The 25,165-nt window shown below is 36.5% G+C and overlaps 1 protein-coding gene across 2 annotated transcripts in view; it reads right to left on the reverse strand.

Annotated features, from left to right (window-relative positions):
• Nucleotides 1–1,013: 1,013 nt before the first annotated feature.
• LOC6050290 (titin) overlaps nucleotides 1,014–25,165 on the reverse strand; it is a 293,026-nt gene continuing 268,874 nt past the window's right edge. For both annotated transcript variants that reach the window (XM_038265416.1, XM_038265415.1), the window contains 6 exons: nucleotides 13,441–13,641; nucleotides 12,885–13,379; nucleotides 6,301–8,669; nucleotides 6,074–6,236; nucleotides 5,840–6,008; nucleotides 1,014–2,274 (listed from right to left, as the gene is read on the reverse strand). In XM_038265416.1, coding sequence (XP_038121344.1) covers nucleotides 2,097–2,274; nucleotides 5,840–6,008; nucleotides 6,074–6,236; nucleotides 6,301–8,669; nucleotides 12,885–13,379; nucleotides 13,441–13,641 — 3,575 coding nt within the window. In that variant the 3' untranslated portion in view covers nucleotides 1,014–2,096. The remainder of the gene's footprint in view (nucleotides 2,275–5,839; nucleotides 6,009–6,073; nucleotides 6,237–6,300; nucleotides 8,670–12,884; nucleotides 13,380–13,440; nucleotides 13,642–25,165) is intronic.

Below are 25,165 nucleotides of genomic sequence, written 5' to 3' on the forward strand. Positions count from 1 at the left end.
TTTTGCTTGAATTTATCGATTTTCGTTAATGAGATGTTATTCCCGCCTGCTTGGATACCGTTAATTGGGATAAATCTGTCTGTCTAGTTTTCAGAACATTTCCCGGGCAGACGGTAATAACTAAATTCATGCCATTTCAATTACAAATATTGTTATAATAACAGAAAATGTTATGGATTCTTCTTGAAAAATCCATTTTTGCATAAGAGTTGAATAATAGTTTATGTTATCATAACAAAATTTGTTATTAGTCTGATATTGATTGAAAGCAAAAACAACTGTTATGGAAGAATAACTTCAACTGTTATTGGGATGACCGGATTAGTTGTTAAAATAACAAAAAATAATAACAAAGATTTGTTCGAAGAATAACTAAAAATGTTATTAGACAGTTATTACAATAACAATCCAATAACAAAAAAAAAAATCCTACCGACGAATAACAAATCTTGTTATACATAACATAACATGTTATTGGCCTTGTATTTTCAAATATCAAAAAATATTATTCCCAAGTTATTTCCATCTGCTCGGGTTATCCTAGAATTTGGAAATCGGTGATATAAAACAGAAATAAGAAAATATCAGAATTTAAATTAAAACATGAATAAAATAGCTCTCACGAATTGCCTCAGATTACAGTATTGACGATAATGGTATCGCTAGATATATAATCGGAGTTCGAGACGATGAAGAAAATACAACTGCATTCGTCATTGATCCGCCGTAGAAGTTGAAAATCTTTCTCTGAGAGAGTTTCTCTCTCTCTCTCTCTCTCTCTCTCGAGGGAGAAGCAAAAAACTCTCTCCTGTAGAATCCGATTCTTGTGAGTTTCACTCATTTTACGATGATTTAACGAAGATTGTTGCTTTTCGTTCGAGAATTTCAAAGAGACCAAATGGGATTCTCACGGAGAGAGATTTTTCCATAATCTATGTTTGTTTTTTATTCTTTTAAATCCTTCACGAACGAATTTCGGTCAAACTTTCAGAAAAAAGTCGTTTTGATTTTGAATTGCTCGAAAAATTTCACGCTACAATGCTTTTTTATTGTAAATAACTAATTCAAACAACCGTCTTGCCACCTCAAATGTTTGTGCGCCAAACAAGGAATTCAACCGCAACCTAAACGCAAACGCTTTCGTCCTAACTTTCCGTTTCTAAACTGGTACTTTAATTCAATATCGCCGCTGATGTGTCTTTGTTTTTTTTTGGTTAGTTAATTTCAGTTTGTTTTTGCCAAATTACTTCATGCCTACAAGTTGTGTTTCCTAAATTGCCTTGCCACTAACAATAAATATCGTTCAAAAGTTTTGTTTTGTTTTATTTCTCGGTTCATGTTTAATAATGTTTAGTTTTGCTTAGTTACTGCGTGTGTGTGTTACTGTTTGCCTTTAGAATAGATTTTGATTTTGCTTGCTTAACACATACTTTTCTGTGCTGTAAACTTTGAGGAAAATAATATGTATAAAGGAAGTGTATATACAAATAATATTATTAACTGTTGTAAAGCAATAACAAAATATATAAGCACTTGACAGTAAATGTATAAAGTTGTAAAACGAGCAGTAAAATATATACATTCAAAAAAGATTATAAATAATACAGTAGAAAAAAAGAAATCGAGCCAAGAAAAAAAAACCTGGTTGCTGAAGATAAATAATAGCGGCAAAAAGTACGTAAAAGTTACGATTTTGGAATTGCTGCGTTGATTTTCCCTAAAATTTGTCCGTTTGTTAGACGCTTCCTTCTTCCATTCCACGAATGCTTCTTTTCCCCCTCTCTCTCAATTTCCCGATTCTTCCCCTGGACTAGAACTCGCTAAAACAAGTGCAATAATTAAATAACTGGAAAGGGGGTGGTGGTGGTGGGGGGAATTCTTGGAGTCAATCGCTCCACCTTCGGCCAATCCCAACACATTCATTTGCGGATATGTGATTTGCTGCTGATTGTTGTTGCTTCCGGTTGTTGTTGTGTTTCCGACAATGGTACAGTTAAAGTTGTTGAAGAAGCAGCCAAAGGCGCTACCTCCTGCTGCTGCTGGCCGGGTGGTTTTGGCGCCGACGAAGTTCGGCGTTCGACCACCAGACGCCGGCACTAGGAGGGCTGTTTGAGCAGGCGCTTCAGCCGGAACTCGTACACGCGCTGGCAGTACATGACCAGCTCGGGCGACACGATCGAGGGCGGCAGGCGGGGATTCTCGCGTCGTAGCGGCGGTACGATCGACGGTTGCTCGTCGATGTTCTCCTCGAAGCCGCGCAGCTGGCGGCGGAATCTACCGGGGGGAGGAGAAAAGGGAAAGTTGAATTAAATTATGTTTGAATTTTATAAAACGCCGCTAAAAATATATTTAAGTCGTTGCTATTAAAAACTTAAAGTATGAAAAAGTTTAACATCTCAATAAAAAAAAATGGGGAATAAATAAAAAAAAAATAGTAGTTTATGCAACAAGTTGCAAAAAGAGGATTTTTTCAGCACGAGTCGTACATTTATCCAACGAGGTTCACCGAGTTCCATACAACATTTTTTGCAATTCCAAAAAACACATATGAGTGAAATTTTAAGTCAAATTTTCATGTATTTTGTCAATAAATCGTTTAAATCAAAAAAAAATGTTGAAAAGTGTAACTTTTCGAAACAAGTGCTGAAAAGTTCAACTTTTCAGCACCAATTTGAGTGCTGAAAAGTAGAACTTTTCAGCATTTATTTTGAAAAGTGTTGCTATTCGATTCTGTTATTTTTGGTACAGAAAAGTAGGCTATTTCGTCGTTCAAGAATGACAGGAAAAGTAAGTAGTTTCATGACGGAATTGCAAAAAATAATTTTCAAAAGCGTTTTTTGCAATTCCGCCATGAAACTACTTACTTTTCCTGTCATTCTTGAACGATGAAAAAGCCTACTTTTCTGAACCAAAAATAACAAAATCGAATAGAAACTATTTTCAAAATAAATGCTGAAAAGTCCTACTTTTCAGCACTGAAATGGATGCTGAAAAGTTGAACTTTTCAGCACTCGTTTCGAAAAATTATACTTTTCAAAAAAAAAATTGTTAATTGACAAAATACATGTAAGTTTGACCTATTATTCCACTCAAAGGGTGTTTTCCGATTTGCAAAAACATGTGTATGGAACTCGTTGCAAAACTTGATTTTTTCAGCACTCGTCGTATTTATCCAACTCGGTGAACTTCGTTTTTTTTTTTCTACTACTATTACAGTACATTTATAAAATGGCATTTGAAATGCATTTTTGATTAGTCCTGATTACTAACTATCGGACATCCTCATCAAAAGTAATATGAACATAAAAAGAATTAGGAGAATCTTTTATGGGCGATATTTGCACATTTTTGTTAAAAAAATAATTTAAAATGGATTTCAGGCCGTTTTGTACTTATTTTTACCCCTGATTCGGAATTATTTACTCAAAATATTTCTGATTATTCAAATCGCGACTAACACTTGTAAGTTGCTAAAATATTAAAATATGGTCTTTTTAAAATGTAAGTTTTGATTTTGAAACTCTGGATTATTTTTTTAAAATATAGAAAAAAATCACAAAACAACAACCTGTTGGAGCCTTATTTAAAAAAAAAAACAGAAATAAAAATAAACTCTGGAATTGGTGTTGAATAATATTTATTCAAGGTTTAAGGTGTCAGCGATCAGAGAATCTCAATCAAAAGATTTTTTTTCTGACGCTCACTAAGAGATAAATTCGAAAGAGAACTTGCCTCTTCTCTCTCATGCGCAAAATATCGCTAAAAAGAAACGCAAAAAACAACTGCAGGATCATCAGATGGAATTTCTCCGTCACTACTTTACTACGTTTGTATTTTTCGCACATGAACATTGTTTGTTAACAAAAAGAAGTAAATTTTAAGAGGAGTTGAAATTCTGTAAAAAAAATATCAGGACAGATTTTTTCTATCGTATTTCACCTCCTCTCACTGATGCGAGAGTTCATCAGAGAAAAATGATTTGACCTTCATTTTTCGTGAAATGGTTTGGTCTTTCCTGTGCTGAGTTGTATAGCTGTAAAATATCCCAATCATTAGATATGAGAGAAAATATCATTTGAGAAGGGCGTAAGTTATTTTTTTTGTATTTTGTAATTCAAAAATAACTGTATCTCAAAGCCGTTGCATCGCATCAAAACGTGGCCAAAGACAAACTTGTAGACACTGAAAGAAAAATTCACGCCACTTCTATGAGATTTTCCATTTCCAAGTTTAAAAGTTAAATTTTAAGGTGGTGTCACGATTTTTGTTCGTTCAAAATTTTTGAGGAAATAGCCTAAGCAATTATAAAAAGACTCACAAAAAATTCAGGAGAGACATATATTGACTTGATGATTATTTTACTGGTATGTTTGTTGTTAAAGTCCCTACAGAATCCCCTGAAGAAGACAACATATTGCGTCGAAACGCCGGAATAAAAAAGGCAAAACTACAAGTTTTTGAATTTTTCTCTGACTGCTGAGCCGAAAACAACCTAAAGGAGAGACATACCCTACTTCTAAAAATAAATACAAAAAACATTTAATAAACCTGTTAATTTGAACAGTGGTCTAAACGTAAAAATTTTCAAAAACCTATGGTGGGACCATTATTCTATGTCCTATCCTTTTGAACATACAGCGGTTTTAAAAGTTTTTTTTTAAATAGATTTTTGGCAATTTCTATAAGACAGACTTGTTTTTCAGTGTTGAAAATATTTTTACCCATAAATTTGCCTTTGACAACATTTAAATTGTATGGGCTTGCAAATATAAGATTAATTACATTGCTCAAATGAAAATAGAATATTTTTTCAGCGTGGTTAATTGGATGGTAGAAACTTTGATAGTAAATTAGCTTGCGTAAATATAAAAACGATTCAAATTGAAAAGCTGTTCCTCCATTTCCTAATGCCTATATCTCAGAGGTTAATGGTCGAGTTTTCAATGTTGAAAAATTGAATATTTGTGAAATTTTATGATCTTTTTCTAGGAATCAAGACTTACATTTTAAAAGAGCAAATATTGACAACATGCAACTTTAACGATTTTTGTTGGAATTTGGATTCCTTACAAAAGTTACATGTAAATTACACAAAAAAGTACAAATATCACCAACCTTTTCAATTGGACCCTTTTGCCTTCTTCACCTTACTGAGGAAAGCTATAAAATCACTCGAAAAAAACAAAATCTTAATTTGACCTCATAGACCCACCTTCACGTATACGTATCTACTCAGGAACAAATTCTGAGCAAATGTCTGTGTGTGTCGTGGGATTTTGATCCGTCTTGGGGTTCCATAAGTCTCTTTTGATATTTATAAAGTTTAGTAAAGTACTTAAAAAGTTTTGCTAACAACGATTTTACCAAACGTTCGGAAGATTGTAAAACTGGTGAGTTTTGTAAGAAAACCCACCATGTTATACATTTTTAAAAAGACCTTTCCAATTAGTTCAAAAATTGAAGATCTAACAACCCTATCAAAAGTTATAAGCACATAAGTGTTATTTATGCACTTTTTGGTGTCCGGATCTCAGATATTGCGATGAAAACGTTGTCTGGATCTATCATGTGACCTATCTTTGGATAGGTAATCAAAAGACCTTCCAAGTCCATCAGATTGAAGATTTAATAACCCTATCGAAAGTTGTAAGCAAATAAGTGCCCTGAATTATGACTACTGACGACCCAATCTGATAGTATGAATAATGAGTCAAAATGATAAAACACAGAAAGGTGCGTGTCTATTTTGGATAGCATTACCCTCTAAACGTGAGGAAGGCACCAACCACCTAAGTGTGGATTTAGTAACGTTTTTTTTATTTCAGACCCTCATTCTCACCTGCAGTACTCGCTGAACGTCAGCACGTAGCACTTGTCCTCGATACAGGCGACGCTGTTGTGGTCCTTGTGGCGCGACGCAAACACCTCGTCCGGTCCGTCCACCGGCTGCCGACCTTGTTCGGTGTGTTCGGGCCGGTAGTACCACAGCAGGGACATCATCATTTCGCCTAAAAAAATAGATAAAATTTTAGTTTGTACACTGAACAAGAGTTAATCGGGGGGATTTCCTTACCGTCTTCCGGATTCTCCCACAGATGCGCCACCTTGGCCACATATGGCAACTCAGCTCGCTTGCTACCGGCCCGCAGTAGAACGCTATCCCGCGGCCGGATGATGTCCCCCTCGGAGTGGCGCATCGCCGGGTAGCAGGTTCGCGTGACCGGTGGGTCGTCGCTCTGTTAGAAGATTGAGATATGATTAGAAACGCTTAAAAGTGCGCTTATGTAAGGTAGAACTTACGTTCAGGAACACCTTGCCCTGGAAGGGCTGCCCCTCCCACGTCCATCCGTTGCTCCAGCGCGGCACACTGTTGCTCTTCCTTGGCACGATAATCTCCTCGACCTCGGGGACGCGCGTCGGCCGGTGGCGCTTCTTGGTGCTAAATTTGCGCGACTTTGACTTGGATCGCGATCGGGACGTTCGGCTCTTGAGGCCTCCACTCTTTTTGGCGAATCTCCTAGCTAGCATGATCTCCTCCTCCTCGTCTTCGTCGTCGTCTTCTTCGAAGACGGCGACCTCCGTTGGCTGCGGAAGACGATCATCTTCCACTTGGGTAGACAACTCCGCGGTCGTCACGCAGGTCGTCGTTGGTTCCACGGTCAGCGGATCTTCCTCCAGCAGCGGGTCCGTGCCAGCGGCGTTCTTGTTCTCAACGGCGCTGTTGTTGTTGTTGTTGTGCCGGTTGATCATGGTGTTGGTGTCTACGCTCATCATGTCGTCGTCCACCAGCATCGTGGCCGCGTCGTCAAAGTCCGTTTCGCGATCGTCTACCGCCGCAGCGGTAGGTTCCACATCGATGGCACTCACATCCAGCGGAGGGTTCACCCCCGGCTGATCTTCCACCACCTCCGGTGGCAACGGCGTTGAGGTAGCTCGTTTCTTGCCGTTCTGCTTTGACGGCTTGGGCGCGGCCCGTTTCTTGGCTTTCTTAGCTGACTTGCCCTTCGTCGGCTCAGTCATGTCCAGTGGGTCATCGAGCTGCAGCGTGGCCTTCTTCGATGAGCCCCGATGCTGCTCGGACTGGGAACGACCCTCTTGCTGCTTGAGCCGTTTAACCGAGCGTGACTTGGCTTGCTCGGTGAACTCCGGCTCGGAGAAGTAACCCTTCGCCACCAGGTCGATCGTGAGATCGACGTTCGACATCGGCCGGGGAGGTTCCTCGCGGAGTTCCTGCACTTCAACGGGTTCCACCGGGGTTGGTTCCTTCACCGCGATCGCCACTTCCGGAACCGCAGGGTTCCTCGGCACGCACGATGGCCGTTTCACTAGTCGACGCACTCGCTTCGTCTTCAGCACGCTTCGGTTGAGCGTCTGCAGGTGGCGCAGCTGTTCCGCCCCGAAAACCCGCCGCGTTCGCTTGAGCAGCTTCCGCGGCTTGCCTTGCGTCCGTTTGGGCTTCCGACTGACCGGAGTCGATGTGACCACCACCTCGTCGTCGTCTTCCTCGAGTTCGTCATCGTCATCGCTGAGCACGGTGATGGTCGGTTCGTCACCAGCTTCCGCCGTTGTTGCTTCACCGCCCTCGTCACCGCTCAGATTTGTACGTTTGATCAGATTCTTATAGCTATTGGGGGGTGACTTTTTCGGCGTTGACTTCTTGCACGCGACCAGCAGCGGTCTCCGCTTGACCGTGGACGCCGGAATTTCAGGTAGGATACTATCGACTAATTGTACTTTCTCGTTACTAATGCTACTTCTGTTGTTGTTGCTGTTGTTGTTGTTCTGGTTGTTACTGCTAACGCTACTAACGCTAAGGTTGTCTAGAGTCTTACCGGTTATCAGATTAGCTTCCGCGGTTAGAATATCGGATAGGATACGTTTGTCGTCGAGTTGGTGGTGCACCAGTTCCGAGACCAGTGCTTCCTTCTTGATCAGGGCCTCGTCCAAAAGCAGGTCCGGCGTCATGGCCGGTCCGTTCTCCTCAAAGTCTTCCTTCTTGCAGCTGACCACCGTCATCGTAACCGGCTGGGGTTCCTGCTTGACCTCGGTGATCTCCTGCTTGACTACCAGCGGAAGCAGCTTGGGAATGTTTTTCGTGGTCTTGCTATCGGCCGTGGGTTCCAGCGGCGGTGCCACCGGTTCCTGCTTGACCTCGACAACGCCCACCGGGATGTAACTGCTGTGCAGGGGATGGGTTGGGGGCGGTGCCGACGGACGGTGCGGGTAGTGGTAGTGATAACTGTTATACTGGTGCAGGTCACTTTCGGGCTTAACCTTGGGACTGGTATTTGGTTCAGTGGTTGTTGGGACAGTCGTCGTGACGGTTGCCACGGTGGTCGTGACCACCGGTTCGGAGGTCGCCACGATCGGACTGTGAATGTCCAGCGGCGGTGGCGACGAAGACGTGGACGAACCGGACGAGATCACGATCGGCTCGGTGCTGCAGGCCGTTGTCGTACAGGTGGACGACGACGACGGCGACATCTGGACGGCGGCCGTGCTAGAGTTGTTGGTGGAGGCCGACGCCGACGATGCGATATGATGGGGGATGGGGGTTGCAGTGGTGGTTACTGGGCCCTTACTGGCTTTGATACCAATAAGGGACCCAGCATTGACGTTTTTTGGACACGACTGCATCGGACAAGGACAGTTGGTCGTGTAGTGTGCATCTATTAGTGAAGAGAGGACAAAATAGTGATTAAGATGTGGCTTCAATTGAGTTTAAATGATGTGATAATGAATGAAATGAATGAAAAATGGACACACTCGAAACATGATAAAAAGGATATTTGTTTTCTTTCAAAGTCTGAGCAGAGCTTTGGACAGTAACTCAATTGGTTTCTTCATCGAATATTCATCATTTGTCAGCTTACTGGAACAAAAAAAAACTTTCCAATTTCTCGGAAGCTAATTTTAATTACAAAAAATATATGCTTCTTTATAAAAACCTTGAAATCGCAAACACTACGAAAGCTAAAGTTTAATAATGGCAAAATTGTTTTTTGGCAAAACCATTGAAGGACTTCACCAATCTTTGCAATTTTCGAAATGGACTTATGTGATTTCAAAACAGACCAAATGGAAAAAACCCGGACAAAATCTGGTCAGTAAAGGCCAACAAAATCGACTGAAAAAAATTACGTCTGCCCACACTCCCAAAGACGATTGTTTAATTTTTTTAAATAATAAATAAATAAATTATTTAATAAATTATTATATTAATAAACTAAAAGATTAATAAATTAATAAATAAATAAATAAATTAATGAATTAATATATTAATAAATTAATACACTCAAACCCCGATGGTTTGACACCAACTGTTGTCAAACGAACGGGGTCACTTTTTAGTTTGACACCCCTTTTACACGGAATTCACACGCACTACTAAACGATTGTTGTGATAGTGTGCGTGAGCGCTGTGTAAAAAGTGACAGTTCGTCATTTTTTAGTTTGACTTTGACCAACCAACGGGGTACAAACTAAAAAAGTGTCAAACGAAAAAGTGACCAACCACTGGGGGTTGAGTGTATATTAATAATTTAATAAATAAGTAAATTAAAAAATTTATAAATAAATAAATAAATAAATAAATAAATTAATAAATAAATAAATAAATTAATAAATTAAATAAATTAAATAAATAAATTAATAAATTAATAAATAAATAAATTAATAAATAAATAAATTAATAAATTAATGAATTAATAAATTAATAAATTAATAAATTAATAAATTAATAAATTAATAAATTAATAAATTAATAAATTAATAAATTAATAAATTAATAAATTAATAAATTAATAAATTAATAAATTAATAAATTAATAAATTAATAAATTAATAAATTAATAAATTAATAAATTAATAAATGAAATAAATAAATTAATAAATTAATAAATTAATAAATAAATAAATAAATAAATAAATAAATAAATAAATAAATAAATTAATAAATTAATAAATTAATAAATTAATAAATTAATAAATAAATAAATTAATAAATTAATAAATTAATAAATTAATAAATAAATAAATTAATAAATTAATAAATTAATAAATAAATAAATTAATAAATCAATGATTTAATAAATTAAAAAATTAATATATTAGTAAATTAATAAATTGATTAATAAATTAATAAATAAATAAATAAATAAATTAATAAATAAATAAATTAATAAATTAATAAATTAATAAATTAATAAATTAATTAATAAATAAATTAATAAATTAATAAATTAATAAATTAATAAATTAATGAATTAATAAATTAATAAATTAATATATTAGTAAATTAATAAATTAATTAATAAATTAATAAATTAATAAATAAATTAATTAATAAATAAAAAAATTAATAAAAAAATAAATTAATAAATTAATAAATTAATAAATTAATAAATTAATAAATTAATAAATTAATGAATTAATAAATTAATAAATTAATATATTAGTAAATTAATAAATTAATTAATAAATTAATAAATTAATAAATTTATAAATTATTAAATTAATAAATTAATAAATAAATAAATTAATAAATTAATAAAATAATAAATTAATAAATTAATAAATTAATAAATTTATAAATTAATAAATAAATAAATTAATAAATTACTAAATTAATAAAATTATAAATTAATTAATTAATTTATTAATGATTCAATTAATAAATAAATAAATTAATAAATTAATAAATTAATAAATTAATAAATTAATAAATTAATCAATTAATCAATTAATCAATTAATCAATTAATCAATTAATCAATTAATCAATTAATCAATTAATCAATTAATCAATTAATCAATTAATCAATTAATCAATTAATCAATTAATCAATTAATCAATTAATCAATTAATCAATTAATCAATTAATCAATTAATCAATTAATCAATTAATCAATTAATCAATTAATAAATTAATCAATTAATCAATTAATAAATTAATAAATTAATAAATTAATAAATTAATAAATTAATAAATTAATAAATTAATAAATTAATAAATTAATAAATTAATAAATTAATAAATTAATAAATTAATACATTAATAAATTAATAAATTAATAAATTACTAAATTAATATTTTAATTAAATTTTAAATAAATAAATAACACATTAAAATAAGGCTGGCAAAAAAAATAATTTTAAGCTTTTGTAACCCCCCTCCACCCATCAGAGTCGGCCCGAAAAATCAACGGGCAAAATTTTTTTTCAAAAAAGTTCAAATTTTTAATGAAAATTTAAGTGCAATCAACGAAAACGAAACTATTGGCACTACGCCCCCCGGGGCATGGCCTTCCTCTAACGTGGGATTTCTGCTCCAGCGCCTCTGACGAGACAGGAGAAACCGGGACCGACGTTTTACTTCACCATCCGATAGAAGCTCAGTGGATAAGGCGGGAATCGAACCCGCGTCTCATAGCATCATCGGAATCGGCAGCCGAAGCCGCTACCCCTGCGCCACGAGACCCAAGTGCAATCAACTGATATCAAATTAAAATGCATTTCCCTGCGTTTAGAATCATTTTTAGCAAATTTGGGTTCATTAACAAATCTTTTGAATTTTTGGTGAATTTTCGATGAATAGTACCTTAAAAAGTTTCTTTTAGCTAAAATTTTTGTTTTTTTCAAATTTTACCTACAATGCATTTAAAAACACTTTATTAATACAAATGTTGCTTGTCGTTTAAATTTTTATACTTTTTTATTTCAAATTGAAAAATTGAAATAAAAATAATTAAAAAATTAAAAAAATTAAAAATTGAAAAATTTAAAAATTGAAAAATTAAAAAATTTAAAAATTGAAAAATTAAAAAATTGAAAAATTAAAAAATTTTAAAATTGTAAAATTGAAAAATTGAAAAACTGAAAAATTTAAAAAAATGAAAAATTGAAAAATTGATACATTGAAAAATTGAAAAATTGAAAAATTAAAAATTTGAAAAATTAAAAAATTAAAAAATTGAAAAATTGTAGAATTGAAAAATTGAAAAATTGAAAAATTAAAAAATTGAAAAATTGAAAAATTGAAAAATTGTAAAATTGAAATATTGAAAAATTAAAAAATTGAAAAATTTAAAAATTGAAAAATTGAAAAATAGTTAAAATTAAAAAATTAAAAAATAAAAAAATTAAAAAATTAAAAAGTTAAAAAAATAAAAAATTGAAAAATTAAAAAATTAAAAAATTAAAAAATTAAAAAATTAAAAAATAAAAAAATCAAAAAATTAAAAAAATAAAAAATTAAAAAATTAAAAAATTAAAACATTGAAAAATTAAAAAATTAAAAAATTGAAAAATTAAAAATTTAAAAAATTGAAAATAACAAAAATGAAAAATTGAAAAATTAAAAAATTGAAAAATTAAAAAATTTAAAAATTGAAAAATTAAAAAATTGAAAAATTAAAAAATTGAAAAATTAAAAAATTGAAAAATTAAAAAATTAAAAATTGAAAGATTGATACTTGGAATATTGATCAATGCATAATTCAAGAAAATTTGATTTTTAAATTCATTGATAAGTTGGCAATGGGTTGTGGCAATTGATAAATGGATGAAAATTGAAAGCGATATTTACAAAATAAATGTTTTCGTGACTTCAAACATGAAAAAATGTTTTGTTCAATTATTTCGATGCAAAATAAATTTGAAAGCATTATCAACTGATCTTTGTTAAAGTTTAGAATAATTTCAAATTTTCAGCTCGCTTCTCCTAGAATGACTCAACCGCAAGATAAACTGTAACGACTTGGCAGACTAAAAATAACCAATCAGCATGCAGCTCCCGGAAATGATAACGGTCACACAGCACTCTCTCAAACTCTCAACGCGGGTTAAGTGAAGTGAAGGGGGGGCGATTCCATACATTTGCTTACCCATGTACGCGTTACGCGAGTAGCATTGCCCACCGGGCCCGGGCCCCGGACTGCCGTATCCCGGGTACGGATACGGCTGCGGACCGGGGTAGTGCTCGAGGTGCTGCGGTGGCGGACCCTGGGGTGGCCCGGCCGGCACTAGCTGAGCGCCGGCGGGCGGCGGCACGGGTCCTCCGGCCGAGGGTGGCGGCGGCGGCTGCTCGTACAGGTGCTCGCCGGCCACGGGCGCCGGGTAGTACCGTCGGCTGGGCGGGTAGTACTGGGCAAACTTTGGGTAGAAGTGGGCCGGCGGGTAGGCGGCGTGGGTGTAGTACATCTCCGGCGGGTACTGGCTGTAGGGCGGGGCCGCGTAGTAGTTGGGTGCTAGATGGGGCGGCGGACAGTGCATCTGCATGGGCCGCGGGTACAGGTTGGGCGGCCCGGACGGACCGTACCGGTAGGCGGCGGCGGCTGCGGCGGCCGCGGCCTGTTGTGACCGGGACGAGAGGTCACCCGCTGGAAAGGAGGATGAGGTCAGTTGGGCGTTTGGTTGAGTCGGTGCGTGGAGTAGACTTACCCGTTAGCAGGACATCGCTGTCGGTGCTGTCCGCCGTGGAGGAGGACGGCGGCTGGACCAGCGAGGACACCCCTGGGGAGTCCGATTCGGGTGGTTGCTTGGTGATGGTACTGCTGCTACTGCCTGAACCGTGCTGGGACACTGGAATCGGCTGGGCCAGCAGGTGGGGCGATATCAACGGACCAGCCGGTTGATAGTAACCTAGAACGAAAAAGCAGAAAAGGAACAAATTAGTAAAAGCTCATAATTTGACGCGCAAAGTACGTGTGAAACAATTTGCCACTAACAGCATTAAACGGCCCAAGTTTAAATGGGTTTTTGAACTAGAAGTATTTGCGCTAGTTTCGCTTCGCCCTTTTTTTTCTCCCCATAGTTCACACCGTTGCGCCTCAACCGGAGTAGTTGGTCTTCTGGTCTGGCACCGTCCTTTCGGAGAAGGTGAACACAACATGTGCGCTATACAGTACTTGTTCTGTGAACCATTTTCAGGGCATTTAATAATTCAACTTTTGCTCTCTACCGACCGCGCTCGGTTCAAGCACTCTGACCGCAGAGGATCCGGTCTCCGGACCGGTGGTCATAGCGGTCCTCATTGCGAGAGTCAAGTTCTCGTTGCAGATTTCATTTGCAGTGTCTTTCTTTTTGCAGTTTGTTCTGCTGTCCACCCGGCGTAGAGCAGTTTATTTATTAATTTTGAGCCCAGAGCTACTTAAAAGGACTTTAATCTTTTCGTTCGTCTTTCAAACTCAATATCGAATGCAAACACAATCGCGCCGAGGTGGTGTGATTAGCCACTTGGAAACCGTGAAACGACCTCACTTCAAATGATACCTCAATCAACGCGGACGAGGGTCCATTAATAACCGACTACGGTTGGTGGTGGTCAGCCCCCGAAATCATCACCCCGGTAATTTCGTCCGGGAACCGATCCAGCTCCGAACCGAGCAGCATTAAATGATTTATGATCAATCATGGGTTCATTTCCCTTCGCGAGACTTAACTGCCTCTCATCTTCATCATCATCTTGCTTTGATCTCTCCACTCCACACTGCTGATCGTCGGAAACAACAATCAATCGGGCATGAAAATGATTCCCGCTCGATTAAATTTCGATACAATCTCATCAAATTATACACACACACAGACAGAGAGAGAGGTCCGAAGAAGCGAAGGGCTACTCAAATAAGAGCGCGTCGAAATTGAGGGTAAATAACACTGTTTTCCGCTCTTCTGGTTCTTCTTGCCGGTAATCTTCCCTTCAGCGATGGCCAAACAACCCGGCATGACTTAATTGAAAAATTATTATACCACGTTCTGCGTGGAGATCAACCCGGCGTGCCGCTGGCATCCAAACTTCCGGCGCACTAATAATGCCTTTCGTTCCCGGAGGGAACCTGCCGCAGAGATCAACACTCGCGTGGCCCGTTTGACGAGATCCAATCTTCCGGTCGAAGACTGTGCTTAGTGACGACCCCGCCGGAAACTGCTGCCGTTTTTATTCGCTAAATTGTGATCATATTTCTTGAAAGCTAAGAATTAACGCCGAAACGATTGATTTTTGCAATGTCAACAAACAACCAAGGACGCCGCTGGTCGACGCGTCGCGTCGATCGTGCCGCACCAAACTGTCAAAAGCAACACGCTAAATTAAGAAAACCTTTTTCGCGCTGGGTTTCACACAATGTACTCAAATTAGAGTGAGCGCGCTCAGGTTGAACACCAGCAGCAAGTTTGTTTACATTCCGCACGCACCGCACCGACATGGTGCGGTCAGCACGTGTGGCGTTTTGTAGCGAAATTGAGTGAAACAACGATCCGCGTGTGTGTGTGTGTCGTAGTGTGGAATGTACATTGTAGAAAGAGATACTTTCACACACATTTTTTCTCACAGAGTTTTTATTTTCTGCGTGGGTTGTGAGGACGTCACACGATGCTGAGACCTTCTTTGTTGACAGAACTGGTATGACTTCACCTTTTCCGTGGTTGGTTGAGAAGAAAAGTATGCGAATTCCGTAGGTTTTCTCGTTAAACGAAAAGTTGTGGCGTTATTGGCAGGATTGAACAAAAATGAAGGTTGTTTGTAGCATCTAACACAGATAACATACGTGAATCTCTATCAAAGTCCATGGAGCAAAATTTTAGCGGTCAATTTGGATAGTTGGAAACTCACCACTGTAGCTAATAATTCACCACACGCGTTTGACATTTCCAATAAGTTTTTTGGTGACATTTATGACAAGTGATTGGTGAATTTGGAAGAACCATTTCTTTACAAAATTACTGTTTTATTTTTAATTATCTGTTCCACAATTGGCACCCAAAAACCCATCCCCGAAAAGATTCCCCTCAAACTTTTCAGTCATCCGGCCTTAAACAGCCCCTAAAAGCTCATAAATAGTGACAAGTTTTCGTAGGCCCCTCCCCTCCCCGTAACTTTCCCGCACAGTCTGTTAAAATGTATTATCCCACAGGCTGTTTCCTGCGGGGCCCAGCTTCTCCCTAATCGTGCTGATGCGGTTAAGGTTTATTGTGGCAAAACTTTTCCGGGCCAAAGTCATTCCAGGCCGAAAAGAGAGATAAGCCGCTGGCAAAGTTTCGGTAAGATCCCTCCCCACCCCCTCTCGAAAAAAAGCTCGAGCTTTTCATCTTTATCATCATCATCATCGCGTGGTTACCGCCATCCACTTTGACCTTTTTGTGTGCCAAAAATTTGGGCTGATCTCCTGAAAGTAGGCAACATCATCAGCGGTTGACTTTCCTTCGAAGAAGAGAGCACACAACAGTGTTTATGACGAGAAACAGCGAGAGGCAAGATGAAGATCATAATCAGTGAATTAATTAATTTATCTTCTCGGGCTTAAAACGGGACACCGTTTAGTTGGGTTTCCATCAAGGCGAAGTGGGAGGAAAAGGAGATTTTCCAGAAAGTTTTTCCACTCCGAGGAAGTTACCGAGTCTTGGGGGGATCGAAGCTCGTAAGACGTCACTTGCCACACTTCCGGTGTGCGGGCCAAGTGCGGGGCCAAGGTGATTAAGGTGAATAAATTACATGCAATCTTGTCAACGTAGAAGATGGCAAGCTTGGTCAAGTCAATCACGTGGCGCCATTTGAGAGATTTAAGGATACCTTTAAGAAAGTTGATTTAGATTTAATTAAAATCATAATTAATATAACAAAACGTGATCAATGTTACAATTTTAAAGATCAAAAAAAGAATTTTTGGATTAATGACTTGTGTTTTTGATTTGTTAATATCATTTAAACTCTCTAATTTAAATTTTTCTTTTCAAATACTTGACTTCTCATGACTATGGTTTTCCTCTTTATTTTACTTTTTGCCACCTCCTCATCTTTTGTCATTTTTCTGTTATCCGATTTTGAATTTTTTGATTTGTCTGTCTTCAAAATATTTTGCTAACTTTTGCGAATTCTACACAGATAAACAGACGTGAATCATGGAACATTTTATTTTTCACTAGATCTAGTTTTGAACATGCGTATCGTTCGAATTGTTTACAGTTTCATGCAACTGTCAAACGCGCGTAAAAACGCGGTGGTGAAATCAGAATTGTTGTGGTGAGTTTCCGATCATTCAAATAGAACGCTAAATTGTGGATTGATGGAATTTTAAAGAGTTTTACGTCTGAAAAAAATTAAAATAAATGGGAGCCAATATGACATCATGCATCGATGAAAACTTTAAATAAATTACGCAAAAAAACAATCTTTTTTGGCAATTTAAGCAATAAACAATAAATCAAAAAAAAAGCTGCAGATGATGTCGAAAACGATACGTTTCTAAAATGTTTTGACAACTTTAAATCCTCTACAACTTTTGCAGAAGACACCAAATCGATCAGTAAATCCAATCTGTAGGTATATTTTTTTAAGAATATTCATAGCTCTAGAATTTCGTATTTTTTTCGGGGCTTTCAATTCTCTTGCTGGGATTTCATTAAATTTTGAGGGTTAAATCAATGAAACTTTTTTTTTCTTTTTTTTTCAGGGAACTGCAAAAATGGGTCATTCCAGGTCAACTTTTGGGCTCGACCTTCACCGATTTGGACCAAAGAAATTCCAAGTTTGGTGCTGATTGGACCATCCCTCCATTTTTGGCACCGCCCTCTTTTTGGATGATTTTCTAAAAAAACTTTTTTTTCTTTAAATCATAACTTTGCAACTATTTGGGCAAAAGACTTTCAGAGGTTGCATTTTATGAAAAAATGTCCAAGGAATTCGATTAAAATAAAAATTTTACCCTTAAATGCCCCCTAAAATTATATTTAAACGTTTTAAGTATTAAAATTTTCGTTTTTTTGACCAATTCTTTATATTTTTTTAAAATTTTATCACCATCGTGTTCCCTGGACAATTTTACAGAATAATCAATGTAAACCTCACACTAAAATGAACTATTGGCGAGATACAGCGATTTTACTGAAACAAGTTTGATAGTTCGGTTTTTATATGTGAGAAACTTATTTTGGATTTGAATTCAAATTGACAGAGTGCTACGCAAAGTCAAAAAAAAAAATCAGTAAAATCGCTGAATCTCGCCAATAGTTCATTTTAGTTCGAGGTTTACATTGATTATTCTGTAAAATTGTCCGATGGACACGATGGTGATAAAATTAAAAAAATTTAAATATAAGGAATTGGTCAAAACTAAATTTTAATTCTTAAAACGCTGAGTTATGATTAAGAGAAAAAAAGTTTTTTTAGAAAATCGTCAAAAAAGAGGACGGTGCCAAAAATAGAGGGATGGTCAAATCAGCACCAAACTTGGATTTCTGTTAACTATCGATAGATGAACGTTCCCTCCAAGTTTGATCCAAATCGTTGAAGGTCGAGTCCAAAAGTGTACTCATGTACTCAGTTGACATGGAATGACCCAAATGCATTTTTTGGCGCTTAATTCAGGAATTAATTTTTGTATAATATATTTAAATTTTAATTTGCAATCGATTTAACAATTTATTCAATAACGTGCAACGTTGTTATGTTGTTAGATTTTTTCTGTGAAAAACTAACAAAAAATATCTTTTTTCAATTTCTTAAAGATTAAATTGCTCACAAAAATATTTGTTCGATTTTCTAAGTTAAAAATGATACTGTAAATTTTTCTGCTCTCTTCGTAACAAATAATTTTGGAAGATAAAAATCAATCTTAACATTTCATTAGGTCATAAAACACTTATTTTGTACGTATTTTGGAAATTTGTACCAAAAAATTAGGGCAAAAGGGAGTACTTAACTGCACTCTACAAGTTCAATTGTGAGACAAATCCCCCCAACCAACTATTGTCGCACAAATTTGCGTCCCTTCAACAGTTGGGTAGTTCCTGGCGGTACCATCGTGAATCCGTCCGTTGCACGCTCGATAGCATTCCACTTGGTAATGTTTTAGTACAACGCCAGCCAACTTCTTTCGTCATCTTATTTGCCCTAGCTGTTTCCGTTTGGGGCTCATTTTCATCTTGAACTATGTTTGCACTAGGGTGGTGCCACCTGATTTTTTTATACCAAATTTGATATGGTTTTTTTTACATTTGGAATGCATTCCTTTCAAAGAATGGTTAAAAGACAAAAAAAATAGTCAAATTTAGTAAAAAAAAAACGAGCCACCCTTTTCCCAAAAACCCTCAGAAGATGTCGATAACGTTCCGTCTCCTTGAGATTTTTGTAGTCCTTTTCTTATGGTTTTCTCTCTCTTATTCTGGGCCATACTCGTAATCACTGTCATTTGAAATTGTCTGCCCTTGCTACATCACTACAACGTGTACATCTCTATGTATGGTGATGGGGATTCCCACCCTCATATAATCTTTTTTGAGCCTTTGCCTGTTGTGCAAACGGCAAGTACGGGCGAACCAAATCTAGATCAGTTGGTTCCTCATGATTGGAACGTGGCTGGCGGAACCCGGCACGAAGAAATGGTCTATTTTCTTGCCATTTTCGCAGACCTTGCCGGTGTTCTGGTTTTTTTTCTTGTAGGGATGCTCAAAATTTTATAGGCGAAGACTCGAACCATGAAATTTGAATTGGGTACTAAAGCCCTATGCCAATTTTCATATACAACGGTAAAAAACACGATTAAAAACCATTTCTGATCACTTTTTTTCATTTTAATGCAAAAAAAATATTGACAGGACAACATTTTTTCGATGGATCAACTATGGTCCCCTTGGAACGAGCTGTCAAGTAGGAGCTTTTCTGTCAAGGAGGACCGCGAGGTTAATTTTTCAAAATTGATTTAAAAATCCATTTTAAACTCTTTGTGGTCGTACAAAGGGTCATTGTACTCAGAAAAATAAGCTTTATCGCTGTGAACAATAATATCAGCAATCTAAGCTTCATTTTAGGACCCAATTAAGGTGGTATTACATTACGGGAAACTTTGTTCGCAAACAACAAAACTCACACGTTTGAAACATTTGAAAGTTTGCTAGAAATCACATCAAACTGTTTAGAAATTATTAAACTGTCAAAGTGTCAGGTGTCTTATCAAATTTGCAAATAAAGTTAGCTGAAATGTAATACCACCTTAACATCAATTTTTGAAGAAACTGTCATTATATAAAAAATAAAGTCATGAAACCGCACAACCCGTGAACATCCCAACCAGCTCAACCAATACATTACATTAAATTCCAGCATCCTCTTGGCAGGATGTGCGACGCGCAATGGCTTCCCGTTTCCGACTTCCGACACTCTTCTCGCTCACTTCGCTCCTGGAGATGGAAAGTGGCAGTTCGCCATCGTCGTCGTCGATGATGGTGTGTGACACATTCCGAGCACAAACTCCTTGCTAGAGGAGACGTCTACTCTGGCGATGGAGGCGCCAGAATGGAAACTAACACCGCTCAGCTCAGCGGAAAAAAGAAGAAGAAAAAGAAGAGGATCCAAGCACTTCCTCTTCTTGCATGGAGTGGAGCTTGAAGGCAGAGTTGTGAAAAAACTCTTGAATATAATTTGAAAACAAAAACAACAATCATTTGTTGAGTAAAAAAAGTTCATCATAAAAAAATCGAAAAGTGTCAATAGCGGGAATCGATCCCGAGATCTCCGACTCAACAATGCAGCGTCTTTACAGTATCGGCTACCACAGCTCGATTAGATTACGTAGGTCATAAACCGATCTTTGACTCTCAGTGGGCATGAACTGTCACAATGAACGAATGAACACAATTTGTTGAGGTCAATTTTCTCTCAGATAAATCCCAGAATTTTCTTCTCTTAGTTTATAAGCAATAAAAAAAAAACAAAATTGTCAAAGAACAACTTTTACCCCGTGTTTTTCGAAAGACTGCCCAGCAGGGGAACTTCCAGCATCCTGTGAAAGCTACGCGACCCGCGGGAATGTCAATGGCCGCTTTTCCTGAAGACTCTTGCGACACACTAGCGGTGGAGTGCGCGGAAAAGTGCGATTCAACGAAAAATGTGAAATTGTTGTTTGTTTAAAACGCTGGAAGTAAATAAACGTTGCGTAATGCGTTCGTTGGGACCCGAGACGCTGCTAACTAGGGAAACGAACCTGGCGACACGATAAGTGCACTTTTGTGGAGTTGAAATGGTGTAATGAGTGAGATTCCTGAGATAGGTGGAAAACCGGGGTTTAATTTGTACATTATGTTTACACAATTGACGATTGTAAGGGATGTTTTCCGAGGGAAATGAGGCAATTGTCATGACAATTTGTTAAAGAAATTATAATTTTTGCATCATTATACCCTTCTTTGTTGAGGGAGGATTTCAAATCACTCGAAAAATCAACTTTTTTAAGCAATACATTAATTTCAGAAAAAATGACAACACTGTCTGATGTTATGAGCAGTTAAAAGGTAAACAGCTATTTTGACTGAATGCGTGAATATTGATGAAAATTACTTTAAAAAAAACTATTTTGTGCATCGCGAATGACTTTAAACATATATTTAAATGAACTGGCAACACTGCCAAAAGATATCTAGATTTAAGTAAAAATTATTCAATTTTTAAAGTTAGGGTTTTATTCAACTTTATAATATCTCTTCAACATTATTTGGACTACTAAAACGATTACTGAAGGATAATGATTGAATCAGCATTCAAATTGAGCCTACAACCGATCGCCACCCATCCTTTAGACGACAGACTTCCATCAACCCTTGGTGAAAGGCGCTAGAGAGAGAGGACCTTTCCAACGCCATATCTCTTCACTTATCGGGTGCCCAGATTCATTTACATCATCATTACCATCGACTTTGGCATCGTTCAGACTTTGCTGTGTTGACAGAGTGCAGTGTTGCCAGATTTCAAGAAAATCAGGTTTTCCACATTTTAAAAACAATCTAAAAAATCAATTTTTGAGATTGAAAAGCTTTCTGAATTTCAAATCTCACATACACAATTTCCCCCAACTCCAACAAGTTTCGCTGCTGTAAGGGCTTTCAACGGATCAGTATTTATTACGCAACAACGACGCCATCAACGACTGACGCCGTCAACGACGTCGCGACGGCTGAGAAAAGGACGGACTCAAGAGCCTCATTCCGTCGAGTCACGCCGATTGGAACGTTGAGGAGGGGCCAACCAAAGGGTAGGGGAAAAGCTCTCCCGGCAGGCCTCCTTTCTCGTCAAGAGGGCCACGCTGCATTACGTCACGAGGCAGGCAGATTGTTGGCACTTGATTATTTGATTACTAGCTGTCACTTGGCTGTAATTCAGCATTAATGGAGGAGAGAGGATCTCGCTCGTGGTTAACGTTTATTGGCCAATTTTGGATGTTGGTGATTTTGTTTTTTTTGGGTGGAATGCACCACAGTTTTATCTTTGAAAAGGATTAAAATCCTGTAACTGTTGGGAGCGTATAACAGTTTGAAACCTACAATTTTGTATTGTTTTAATGTTTAGCTTAATTTACAGTTTTTGAAATGAAATCTAATTCATAGTGAAAATTTCTGGTAACCCAGTCCAATGTTATGAACACTTAAATTAATTTACAAATTTTTACAAATAGTAGCTAAAATAAGAGTGATGGATTGTTTTTTTTTTAAACTTTTGCAAGTACTCTTCTTATCATAGAAAATCAATAATTTCTAAGATAACTTAAACTGATTTGCCTTGAATTTGATAAAAATATGTGTAAGCTGTTGTAAATAGAACTGCATTTTTAAACTGAATTTAAGGTGAATTATTTAAAGAAAAATTGTGCTCTCTATTAACATTTCTGCAGAGTTCTTAATCAAATTTAAAATCTTAAAATTATTTTTTAACATTTTTTTTTTTCAGAAATGGGTAATTCTTTACCTTGAAATCGGGAAAAGTTGCCCCGACCCCTCTTTGATTTTGGGTCCTAAGGGGTAACTTTTGTCCCTGATCACGAATCCGAGGTCCGTTTTTTGATATCTCGCGACGGAGGGGCGGTACGACCCTTTTCATTATTGAATATGCGAAAAAATAGGTGTTTTCAATAATTTGCAGCCTGAAACGGTGATGAGATAGAAATTTGGTGTCAAAAGGACTTTTATGTAACATTAGACGTCCGATTTTATGGCTTACTCAGAATTCCGAAAAAAAACGTATTTTTCATTGAGAAAAACACTCAAAATCAAAATCAAATTATTCGCTCTACAGCATTGCCTTGGCGTTCTCGATTACGAGATTCCTACTCGAAACTAAGTGTCCGAAGGCTTGATTGTTGAGGCAATTGCAAACCTCTTTTTACACCTTTGCTTCCATCCACCCCGGGATTCGAACTGACAACCTTTGGATTATTAGTCCAACTGCCTACCAGCGACTCCACCGAGGCAGGACCCAGGGAGACGACTCCTACACCTGGAGTGAGCTAACGACCTAACCTTTTTTTTAGGTTAGTCCGGGGCCAACATTTACTTCCCGTCCGACGGAAGGCGTGATCAGACAAATCTCGTCTCGAAAAATGCCACCGGGACCGTCTGGGATCGAACCCAGGCCGACTGGGTGAGAGGCAATCACGCTTACCCCTACACCACGGTCCCGGCTGAGAAAAACACTACAAAAGTTTTTAAAACTCTGCTATTTCCCGTTAATCGACTGTAAAAAATTTTGGAACATGTAATTTTAAAGGAAATTTAATGCACTTTTCGAATCTACTTTGCACCAGAAGGTTATTTTTTCATTTAGATAAAAAAAAATCATTTTGAAATTTCGTGTTTTTTAACTTAGCAGGTTTATTTTTTAGAGTGTAATAATGTTCTACAAAGTTGTAGAGCAGAAAATTACAAAAAATGATATATAAACATATTTTTTTTTTTAATTTTATTTACAGTCGAGTAACGGAAAATGGCATAGATTTTAAAACTTTTTTAGTGTTTTTTCGATGAAAAATACGTTTTTTCGGAATTCTAAGTACGCCATCAAATCGGGCGTCTAATTTTGCATTGACACCAATTTTCTATCTCATCACCGTTTCAGGCTGCAAATTATTGAAAAAAACCTCTTTTTTCGCATGCTCAAAAATGGAGGGGGTCGTACCGCCCCTCCGTCACGAGTTATCATAAAACGGACATCGGATTCGTGATCAGGGACAAAAGTTACCCCTTAGGACAAAGTTTCACGCAAATCGAAGAGGGGTCGGGGCAACTGCTGTGTGAGTTGGCGGAGAATTACCCAAATATAATTTAAAAAAAACGGCAACACTGACAAATATCGTTTGCTTTTGCTGGGATACAGCCCAAAAAAAAATTTTTTTTGGAGCGGAATTCAAAAATGTTTGTCTTGAATTCAAAATTTTATATTTTTTATCGGAAAGATCAGAAAATTTCACAAATATTACGTTTTTTTAGATTTTTTTTGTGACTGTCTCTTAGCAAATAGGGGCCAGTCTTCAAAAGTCTTCTATGCCAAACTTTTAGGATTTTTTAAGGCATTTCAAGAGCCTAAAAATTTCTACTGCTTTTTTCCTATAAAATTTCAGGATTACTTTTTCATGTAAATATTTTTGTCGCCTTTAAAAATCAAAAATATTTGATCAATATATTAAAAATAAAATGAAATAAATGGCAACACTGCCGAATATTTGCTCTTGCTGTTGTATTTTTGATCGGATTTTATTTTTCAAATGATAGTCTTGAAAACAAAATTTATCTAATGTTTTCCATATCGGAAAGAGCAGAAAATTTCAAGTATGTCATTTTTTTTACATTCGAAATCGACAGTTTCTATGACACTTGTAGTTGAAAATTTGTGTGAAAATGCATTTTTTATGTAATCAATTACGACTTATTTTATACAGTATGTAAAAAAAGTATTTACACCCCTCGGGCACTATGCACATTTTGTGATTAAACATGTAAACAATTTAATGTTGACATAAACCTAGTACTACGTTTTGTTCAGAAACTCATGCCGAACATTTTGCTGCAAAAAGCTCATGAAAAGATGTTTTCTATAAAAAGTTATATAACAAATACTAATACAAAAATAAATAAGGTGCAAAAAAAGTTTGTACACCTTTCGAAAAATTAACATAAATAAAGTTATTTGTTGACAAATCACCATAAATCCAGTCTCCCAACTCCAAATAGGCATCCTTGACTGATTAAAAATATAATTTGGATTGAATATAAAGTTTACTAATTACTTAGTATAAAAGTTTACATAACTCTTGAAATTCTATATAAAACTTATCTAAACTTAATTTTGCAAACTTTAAATTTAACTAAATGTCAATATATTACCATAGAATTGATAAATAAACATTCT

This window comes from Culex quinquefasciatus, chromosome 3, assembly GCF_015732765.1.
Source record: "Culex quinquefasciatus strain JHB chromosome 3, VPISU_Cqui_1.0_pri_paternal, whole genome shotgun sequence".
Classification (NCBI taxonomy): domain Eukaryota; kingdom Metazoa; phylum Arthropoda; class Insecta; order Diptera; family Culicidae; genus Culex; species Culex quinquefasciatus.